The sequence below is a fragment of the Nicotiana tabacum genome, chromosome 11 (assembly GCF_000715075.1).
Source record: "Nicotiana tabacum cultivar K326 chromosome 11, ASM71507v2, whole genome shotgun sequence".
NCBI lineage: Eukaryota > Viridiplantae > Streptophyta > Magnoliopsida > Solanales > Solanaceae > Nicotiana > Nicotiana tabacum.
This window is the reverse complement of record NC_134090.1, coordinates 57,447,804-57,458,402: the sequence shown is the minus strand read 5'-3', so window position 1 is coordinate 57,458,402 and position 10,599 is coordinate 57,447,804. Positions and strand designations below refer to the sequence as shown.

General features: G+C 39.8%; 1 protein-coding gene across 1 annotated transcript; it reads right to left on the bottom strand.

Annotated features, from left to right (window-relative positions):
- Positions 1–797: 797 nt before the first annotated feature.
- On the bottom strand, positions 798–3,427 carry LOC107759579 (inositol diphosphatase DSP3). The gene is made up of 5 exons (XM_016577552.2): positions 2,903–3,427; positions 2,662–2,755; positions 1,729–1,783; positions 1,590–1,633; positions 798–1,186 (listed from the first exon to the last, which is right to left on the bottom strand). The coding sequence occupies exons 1-5, from the start codon at positions 3,049–3,051 to the stop codon at positions 932–934; spliced, it is 597 nt and encodes a 198-aa protein (XP_016433038.1). The 5' UTR covers positions 3,052–3,427; the 3' UTR covers positions 798–931.
- Between the last annotated feature and the right edge of the window lie 7,172 nt (positions 3,428–10,599).

The following is a 10,599-nucleotide window of genomic DNA, read 5'->3' as shown; positions in this document are numbered from 1 at the left end:
AGTGTGAGTGTTGGCCTGTCAAGATTGTCCGTATCTGGAAGATGAAGACAACAAATATGAGGATGTTAAGATGGTTGTGCGAGCACACCAGATTAGATAGGATCAGAAATGAGGTTATTCACGACAAGGTGAGTGTGGCCCCAATTGAGGACAAGATGAGGGAAGCGAGGCTTAGATGGTTTGGACATGTGCGGAGGAGGAGCACAGATGCCCCAGTGAGGAGGTGTGAGAGGTTGACATTGGAGGGCTTGCGGAGAGGTAGAGGTAGGCCGAAGAAGAAGTGGGGAGAGGTGATTAGGCAAGACATGACGCAACTTCAGCTGACCGAGGACATGACCCTTGATAGAAAGGTGTGGAGATCGGGGATTAGGATAGTAAGGTAGGTGGTAGATTGTTCATACCAGTAGGATTAATACGCACTCTCGCATTCTATTGGTAGTAGGTTTCTATGAACACCTGTCATTTTCTTTCATTTTGATCATCTTATTACCGTGTTGTTTCTATGCTACTTTTACATGGCTTTTTGGTGTTGTCCCTCATTGTCTATCTTTTTAATTAATGTGGAGCTTATGTTTTTCTGAGCCGAAGGTCTATTAGAAATAGTCTCTCTACCTTCACAAGGTAGGGGTAAGGTCTGCGTACACATTACCATCCCCACACTCCACGATATGGGATAATACTAGATATGTTTGTTCTCAAGGGCGACTAAGTAATGTACAAGAGCAAGAATCTACGCAGAAATTAATATTTCTTGTTTCAGAAGAAAAAGGAAAGGAAGAAGAAAGTAGTGCAAAATATAGCATCCGAAACAAATTGGTGTATAAATGAATCTGACGCAGTGTGTAATGACTAAAAAGAAAGAAACTTAAAAAGGAATAAAGAGCAATGGGATATCCAATCCAGGCTAAAAATTAAGATGGATAATCCCTTTCTACAGAACAGGAGTCATCTGTGACTTCTGCAGACTTTCTTCGCTGTATAGCAAGCGCCTCTTCTTCGCGCCATAGTACCTATAGATAATGCTCTCGAGACAATGCCTTATGCATGAAACGTCGTAACTCTCCAGAAATTTGAGGTCTGTTTCCCTCCATTTTGTGCCGGCAAAATGCTTGTACTCCTCAACAACAGCAGACATACACCAGTTCTGCAATTTCCTCAGGCACCCGACAAGGCAACCAGTTCGGTGCTGCAAGAGAAAATACAAACTTGTTACAACCATCGCATGCGAATTGGAATTAGTCATGAAGAAATCATGAAGTCTTTGTATTTCACTTGAAGTAAACATCTATGATGCTCGTATTTCAATAGAAAACAAATAGCCAGATAGATACGATATACTATCAAAATTTAAACATGAGAGACAACACAATGAATCAACAAATTCCATACATATTACCAGAAGATATATTAGTGGTATACCTACAGCAATGTGCATCTATTAACACGGGAAAAATTCCCCGATAGGAATGAAATATACACACAATAATAAAGAGAATACTTAGAAGGTAAGCATAGACGCCAAAGCCAATGGTGCACGAAAAACACACACGTAAGAACTACCCAAACAAGAAAAGATGAAGATTATGTACCTTCCCGCGCTTGCAGTGGATGAGAACTGGGTGATTTCTGACATCTAAAGACCAAAATAAAAAAGAGACAGTAAAAATTCATGTACTGCAAATTAATAGCCGTTAAAACATGACAGATAGAGCGGCAAAGAGTGTTTACCAGTTATCACTTTCAGAGCCTCTGTTATAGCACTGCTGGACATAGCTGATGGCTCCTGAATGGAAAAAGGTTCCATTTTACAAAGCAATACTAATGCAAAATGGATATCAAAAGTTTGTACCACTGGTAGATTCAGATAAAAAATTAACATTAACAAGTTTCTTTGTGCGATTTTTTAATATCAAGATAATAGTATGCTGCAGACCCTCTCATTCGAGCATATTACAAAAATCACCATATAAGAAAAAGAAAAACGAATGTCGATGCTACAAAATAGAGAGGTAAAAAAGGACAATCACTAAGCATCTAAACTTCATCCAATATTGAAAACAAGAAAATATCATGAGGCTAAATCTTGATGCTGAAAACTTTAGAACAATAGTAGTTGACTTTAATGCAATGTATTTTTCTTTTCTTTACCAAAGAATTTGAACTCTAATTCAATCTAACTTTGAATTTACCAGCAATATCCAAACATCAAACACAAATTAACGGTTAAGTTTCAGTAATGATTCCTAAAACTGCAACTTTTAGAAACTGTTTTCAAGAAGGAAAAAGTTAGTATGAACTGTACCATTTAGATTCCAACAACCATTTATTCCATTCTATTTAATCATAATTAAAAACCATAAGCCACCAACTTAATTAAAAAACCAAAAAAATTACATAAAACGAGAAGGAAAGAAGAAAATCTCTCAATTACGAAATTCCATCAATTATACATAACGAGGATAGAAAAATTCTCACAGCTTTCGTTGAATTTCATTTTTATAAACCAAGAAAACATCGAATTAATCACGAAACAACAGCAATAAACAGAACTACATCCCGTCAAATAATCAACAAAGAAATTAATATAAAAAGGCAACAACTTCAGAAAATTGACAACAGAAGACTTAAGGAGAAAACGAAAGAAAAAGAAAAAAGGAGTACCTTAGTTCCATCAATTCCGAATTGGAAAAGCTTGATATTGTTAATTCGAAGAAACTCCAAATTTTCCTCAGGATAAGGCTCAGGACACAAATATCTGCACAACAAAACCACAACAATCAATCACTAATTACACCAAACAAAATATTTAACACAAACCCAACAAAAGAAAAATAGAAATCTGCAATTCATAAAATAAATAAAAAAAGATTTCTTTTTCCCCAAGAAAGAAGAAAGGACTAACATGATAGAGCGAAGATTAAGCGACCGGAGAAACGTGAAATTGGAGGACTGAGGAAACCCAGATCTGTAAATGCAGTTATCTTCAACAGCCGAAAAATTTGTGGGCGGCACCAACAAATCACCACCCTCTCTTTCCAAAATCTGACACATCTTTTTCTTTTTTCTTTATCAAAATCAAAATTAACAACCAATGCTAAAGAACTACTACCGCCGCCGTCATCTTCATCTTATAATCAGCGTCAAAGGCAAGATAAATGGTTGTAGAATTTTGTTTCAATTTATTTCCATGAGGGCGGCGTGGAAATTGCAAAGAGGGATGATGTAGGGTATAGGGTGCTAGGGTCTATTGGATTATGATTTGTAGAAAAGAGCAAATCAAGAAAAAGGGATGATTGCGAGGGGATTTCTCCTAATATTAACTACTCACTACGTATAATAATAGGATTTGTTTTACGTTGGGACTTGGGATCGTCGAGGAATTTGCATAGATATAGAAGTAGCAAAAGTTTGACTGCTTTCGAGATATAATAATCGCACCTATTGTTTTTTGACCTTTCAAATTTCGACGAATTCTTTTCTCTATTATGGAATTTTCATGTCCATGAGAAACTAACATGTATGCGTGTGTTATATTGCTTCCGAAGTAGATCTAGGATGTAAAATATCTTCAACGATTTTAAATTAATATATACTAATAATTAAAGTTATAACTTAAGTTATATATATATATATATATATATATATATATATATATATATATATATTCCTGTTGACATACAATTTTATCATTAAAATGACTAAAATCAAATTTACTAGTAGAGATTTCGAATAATAATAGTAGGAGTAGGAATTTAACTATTATAAAGATGAATTTGATGTTTGTTGAGATACTCGAGGCTTTGCCTATGTATAGAACACTAGCAAAAGTTTTGACTCCTTTCAAAATATTAAGGTAACCCCACAAGTTGTTTTTGGCCTTTCGAATTTACAATGAATTGTTCGTCTCTGTTATGGAATTTTCATGTCCATTGAGAAAATATCATGTATACGTGCGTTAATATAAGTGCAGTATCTTATTGTGAAAATAATACTAGTAAATACTTATTTTTGTTAGTCGAGTGATTAAGAACATATATGATTGAGCTAAGACTCGGCTGTGAACAGAGAGAAGACTCGGATCATTTTCTGATTTTGATGGGGTTACACCAAGTATTTGCGCTTAACCCATTTTTATTTGCCTTGGCGATGGACGCAAAGACACACCACATTCAATGGGAGATGCTATGGTGTAAATTATTCATAGATGATATAGTACTGACTGACAAGACGTGAATCAATGTTAAGGAGAAGTTGAAGGTTTGAAGACAGACCCTAGAGTCAAAAGGTTTTAAGTTGAGCAGGACTAAGACAAAATACTTTGAGTGCAAGTTCAGTAACGCGGGGAAGGAAGCAGACACAGATCTGAGGGTTGATTCATAAGTCATCCCCAAGAGAGAAAGGTACAAGTATCGAAACGGGGTGGATAAAATGGAGGCTAGTATCCAGTGTCTTGTATGATAAGAACGGCCACCAGAACATAAAGGTAATTTTTATAAAGTGGTGGTCAGACCGACTATGTTGTATGAGACCAGTCAAGAATTGTCATATTCAGAAGATAAAAGTAGAGAAAATGAGAATGTTGAGATAGATGTACATCCACACTAGGTTGGACAAGATTAGGAATGAAGATATCCAGGTAAAAGCGGCCGACGTGGCCCCCATGTTGGAAAAAATGCGAGAAATGAGGCTTTGATGGTTCAGGCATGTGAAGAGGAGAAGCTCATATGCCAAGTAAAGAGGTCTGAGCGATTGACTTTGGTGTGTATGAGGTAAGGTAAAGGGAGGTCAATGAAGTATTGGAGAGAGGTGATCATGTAAGACATAATGTGGCTCCAGCTTACCAAGGAGATGGCCATTGATATGAATATGTGAAGGTCGATAATTTAAGATAAAAAGTTAGCAGGTGGTCGAGCGTATCTATGATCCATACAGGTGGTATTTGGATTAGTCTTGTTTACCGATAAAACGGTATAGTTGAATTTATAACGTGGTTTATAGACAAACGAATCAATTTGATCCCAAAATGATAAATAAATTAAATAAAATGTAAGACTTAACATTGAAATCGAGATAAGATAGCAAACAGCTTGGTTCAGGGAGCAAGGCTTCGTAAGACAGCAATAAGAATGTCAATAGACTGAAAACAAAGTATTATTGAGCTCAGAAATATGTGTAGCATAATTCTGTCAGAAATTTTCTCCCTTACAATGGTTGTTCAAGTCACTATTTATAGCTACACCTAGGGAACAAGTTTCTAGGATCAAGCCCCTCATAAATGACAATTATGGATGCCATTGATGAATATATAACGGCAAGCTATGAATGCTATAATTTCCTGTACTGGATTATGCATTTAATACTGAGTAATATTCTTCATTAAATGTCACCGGATGACAAATATTTGTTCGTCCTTGTTAGCAATGTTCCCTTCAGGGTCTGTCCTGTGCCAACCAAAGCTGTTGTCCTCAGTTTTGGTTCCCACTTGCTTCATCTTCTATCTGTCTATGGTTCCACATGTTGCTCTATTATTCGAGTATTTAATATGAATCAATTTTACCCTATACGGATAGTTCCCCTACTTTTCAGTGGCACATCTTCGTGTAATCGGGAAGTTGGTGAAGATTCCTTTCTTGGCGAAAAATTTTCTGAATGGGCCCTTCGGTTTGGCGAACAGTAGGCTGTCTATGGCAGTTGTGCCAGGAGACGAAGGAAGAGCTCACCTTGTATCGCATGATGAACCTTTACTCCCCCAAGATTTTCCGTGGGGGAGTAATAAACTTTAGCAAACACGGACACCAAACTTTTCTCACCAGCATGAATGATGATAACGACTGTGGATGGATGGAGTGATTTGTTGTTATTGCCACCAAGGATATCATCTTGTCCACAACTCCATCTTTTCCTGAGTTATGGACTCGTACACATAAGTTTAAAGCCTTCCTTTTCTCTTGAAAAAAGGTTGTTTTACGTTGTTACTGATTCTTCTCTTTTCACTATTCAACAACTCGGTGGACACCACCAAGGGTTAAAGGCTTGGAACAGTGGGTCCGGAAGATTCTGGACATTACCACGCCTGAGACCCGCCGGTGGAAAGAACTGGCCCCCAAATACGGGTGGAAGGCTAAAGGTCATGGTAAGTTGGCGCGCGAAACTAATCTTGTCTTTATCTCATTTTTGTGTATAAGAAAATTGGTTAACTTCTTTTTTCGTCGAATTTAGGTCCTCCGCAGGGCTTTATTACCACCCCCAAAGGAGGATGTTTTGGTTGATCCCGCAGATGCTACGAGATTACTAAAGGAGGCCTTCACCCGAATAGGCGCCACCGGATCTTCTTTCGGTGCAAGTCCTTCCTCTCGGAGTCCCCGACAGGAGAGCAAGCAACCAAAAAGAAGGCGTTCTTCCTCGGCCAAGGGAAAAAATAAAAAGGTGAAGAAAGCCATACCCGAGCCAGTCGTTGTCATGATGGTAATTGACAATAATGGGGAATCCAGTGATGAAGGGTCTTCCCTACAAAGTAGACAAATGACCTTCATCAGCTTAATAGAATGCTCAATCTGAAGAGCTTATAACCCCAACCGGGGACAATGCCCAAGCGCTCCGGGGAGAGCATGATTCAGTGGAGAATGCCAATTCTCCCTTTCCAGTCCTCGTTGCTTCTCCCAGTACTATGAGGCTGAGCACCAGACCTCTTCTATCTTCGATTGATGCGCAACCTACAACCAGCACTGATTTTGTCGCAACTGCTTCTCAACCTCCAACACCATCAGCTTCATCTCTTTCCTTGCCGATCATCCCTTCATCACTAGCAACTGCTACATCACCCTACTGGCCGCGGACATCCGAGAGGATGATGTCCCTCCTCCCCAATCCCTAGACCATGGGAATTAGGGCATAACTATTCGCCTCCATCTGCAGATCCCCGAAGGAGAATGAGTGTCTCACTTTCGGTCTCTACCTAGTACCATCTGTTGTCCCGGCCGGTGGAACTCGCCAATTTCCTGAAGCCGCTGGCTTCAGAGAAAGACAGAAAGAAAATACACTCTCTTCCAGAGGAGTGCATGATAAATAATGCCATGCACAATGCATCAGTGGTATGGTACTCGTTCTCTTTATTGTCCGTTTTCTCTTTATTTGTTATGATAGGATTTCTAACTTGGATTTTTTTCCTTCGCCGGCCAACTTCTTTGCTTTCTAGGGCCTTCAGAAGTTGATCCTTTATAAAGAAAAGCTAACGTCTAAGCGGGATCAACTGTTAGCCGAATGGTACCAAGCTGTTGCTCACCTCCCGGTACTGGAAGCACAAGCTACTGAAGTTGGTGAGTTGGAGGCTCGGTTTCAATAGAGCGAGCAGGAAGTGATAGCCCTCAACCAAGAGTCCTCCCAATTAGGTGTACAATTTCAAGAAGCCAAGGCTAAATGGTCTGAGGTCCAAAATGTTTTATTTGCTGCTACCGAGCGCGAGGCTGCCTCTACTGAGAGATTGAATTATTTGAAGGCTATCTTGAACTCCAAAGTTGAAGAGGCTACTGCCGGTGAGGAGAAGTGTGCCCAGATGTAGGAGAAGTATAATAGGGTCATGGAACACAATAAGGTTCATATCTCCACTATCCATGACCTTGATCTCCACCTTAGGGCCACAAGATCCGAGCGGGATAGACTTTCGACCGAGGTTGATCGGCTTAAATCAGAACTCCAGCACCGAACGGATTCCCTCACTATTGAAAAAACACATTCTATGTATAGAATGAGGAGAAAAGCCTTGGAAGAGGCCAAAGCGTGTGTCGTCAATTTTGATGCCGAAATCGCCAAGGCCCGAGAGTTGGAGTCAACCACTCGAAGATGCCACCCGACTCATCCCGATGCAACTAACTCTTCTGGTTCCTGTTCCGAGTTCTTAGGATCTGAGAAGTAACTTGAGAGGATGATGATGAAGGCCAAGATCATGAGCTGACGGTAGATCCGCCTACTTCTCCTAGGGGCGCAGATGCTTCTCTTCCCCCATGTTCTAGGGATCTAGTAGTTTAGTTTTTTGCTTTCTTATCCCTTTGTTGTTTTTTTTCATACTTTTGTACTTGTGCTGCTTGGCACGTTTGTTATATTAAAGTGTTTTTCGTTTAAGCATTGCACAAAGTTTACTTTTTGGCGTCGAATTATGCAACACTTCGGGTGCATTTTTTCCCGATAGCATTTGGGTTCAGGGTATAAGCTCGTCCGGAGCCAACCCTTTACTGTGAGGGTTTGATAAGAGAGAGACCTCTTATGTTTACGGTTCTATTGAAGAGAACGTTTCCTGTTCATTCCGGCACTAGCATTTGAATTACTTGATTAACTTTCAAATGATAAAATTAATTCATCGTTTGGACAAGAAATAAGATGAAAATAAAAGGATTTTATTTTATTCCTTCTATGTTCAAAAGTACATAAGCATTCGTTTTGCTGAAAATGAAATTGCCATTACTTGTGGCTAACTTGTACAACTTGTTTCTATAGGGCTGACTGCGTAGTCCCCGGTCCCGATGAGATATTTTTGTTCTCAGATTTTGTAGTCCCGATTTCTGTGGCAATTAGATTACCGTATTCTCATATCGTTCTCCCCAGTATTCGAATGCGAATTGGAACACTGGAAGTCTTGCTCCTTAGAAGATTCCACTTGTGAATAGTTGGATAATCTTTGGTCTGATAGAAAACTTTGTTTCCCATTAGAAACTTTGCTACCGAGCCAAAGATTATCAAACCACCCCCAGTGGCTTGTAGTGAAGGGGAACAAATGAACGATCAAATAGCTTTTGGTCTGATAGCAAGCTTTGTTTCCCGTTAGGAACTTTGCTATCGAGCCAAAGACTATCTAACCATCCTGCAATGGTTGTTTTCATGCCTTGTCATTTAAAGGTCTTATTTCTACCGATGATGTTTCCTTCGTAGTATGCTTTCTGCGCTTCCTCATTAAAACCCTTGCTAGAAAAACCCAATTGGGACAAAAACTGGATGAAGGAAAAAAGTGTAGCACGTACTTTTAGTATAAGCAATGCTCATCAGCAATAATATCTTTTGAGGTGTGCTACGACCCAGTTGCTCAACAATTTTACTCCGTCTTGATTTTCCAGGTGATATGATTCTTTCCCAATGACAGTTGAAACCCGATAGGCACCTTCCTACGCTGGACCCAGCTTCCCTACGTTGAGCTCTCGGGTGTTTTGAGTCACTTTTCTTAAAACTAGGTCTCCTACTTTGAAATAACAGAGATTGACTCTTCAATTATAGTATCTTTCCATTCTTTATTTCTAGGTCACCATGCTTATGTGTGCCAAGTCCTTGCATTTGCCAAGCAACTCCAATTTAACTAGCAACGCTTCGTTGGTTGTTTCTTCGTCCGCTCAGAAGTATCTCATAGTGGTTTCTCCCACTTCCACCAGGATTAGGGCTTCTGCTCCGTATACGAGAGAAAAAGGTGTCTCTCTCATGCTTGAGTTCGCCATTTTCCGGTATGCCCATGGCACTCCCGATAACTCTTTTTGAGGTTTTGAATAATCATCTTGTTTGTCTACACCTCTTGGCCATTCACGCTCGAATGGTATGGCGAAGATGTGATTCTTTTGATTTTCAATACTTCAAGGAATTTTGTGACCTTTGCGCCTATGAATTATGGCTCGTTGTCGCAGGCTATCTCCTTTGGTATTTAGAACCTGCAAATTATGTTCTCCTATAAGAAATCAGACACTTTGCACTCGCCGATTTTCTGGTAAGGACCTGCTTCAATCCACTTAGAGAAGTAATCAATTAAAATCAAAAGAAATCTTACCTTGCCGGAGCCGACGGCAGCGGACCGACTATGTCCATCCCCTATTTCATGAATGCCCAAGGTGATAATATTGAATGCAACATTTTTGCTAGTTGGTGTACTAACGGTGCGTGGCATTGACACTTGTCGCATTTCTGAACAAATGCCTTTGCGTCTTGTTCCATCCGGGGCCAATAGTATCCTACACTAACTAACTTTAACGTTAACGAGTCCGCACTCGAGTGATTTCCACAAAGTCCTTCGTGAAATTCTCTCATGACATAATTAGCCTCGGAGACTCCTAAACATCGGGCCAAAGGGCCTTGGAATGAATTTATATACAACTAGCCTCCCCAGAAGCTGTACCCAGATGCTTTGGTACGGAGTGCCCGGAATGCCTTCGGATCTTCAAGCAGTTTGTCGTGCTCAAGATAGTTGATGATTTCATTTCTCCAATCCTAGACCAAATTGGTCGCATTTACTTCATAATAACCATCCACATCTAATATCGAATGCATGAGCTGTATGATCGTACCAAAATCTGATCCCTTCATTTCTGTGGATGAGCCCAGATTAGCCAGTGTGTCCACTTCTGTGTTTTCTTTTCTTGGGATGTGAGTGATTGACCATTCCCTAAACCGCGCGAGCAGAGTCTGAACTTTCACTATATATTGTTGTATGCGTTCCTATTTGGTGTCGAAGATCTCGTATATCTGATTTACTACCAGTTGGGAATCGTATTTGATTTCAGTAACCTCGGAGTCTAGTTCCTGGTCCAGTTCAAATCCTGCAATCAAAGCCTCAGACTCGGCTTCAATGTT

What these genes read in the sequence shown, in the direction of transcription:
- LOC107759579 (XM_016577552.2), bottom strand. Translation starts at nt 3,051, where the DNA reads ATGTGTCAGATTTTGGAAAGAGAGGGTGGTGATTTGTTGGTGCCGCCC. An exon ending in CTTAATCTTCGCTCTATCAT is followed by an intron (nt 2,756 to 2,902) that starts GTTAGTCCTTTC and finishes TTTGTTGTGCAG; the next exon opens with ATATTTGTGTCCTGAGCCTT. An exon ending in GGCTCTGAAAGTGATAACTG is followed by an intron (nt 1,634 to 1,728) that starts GTAAACACTCTT and finishes TTTGGTCTTTAG; the next exon opens with ATGTCAGAAATCACCCAGTT.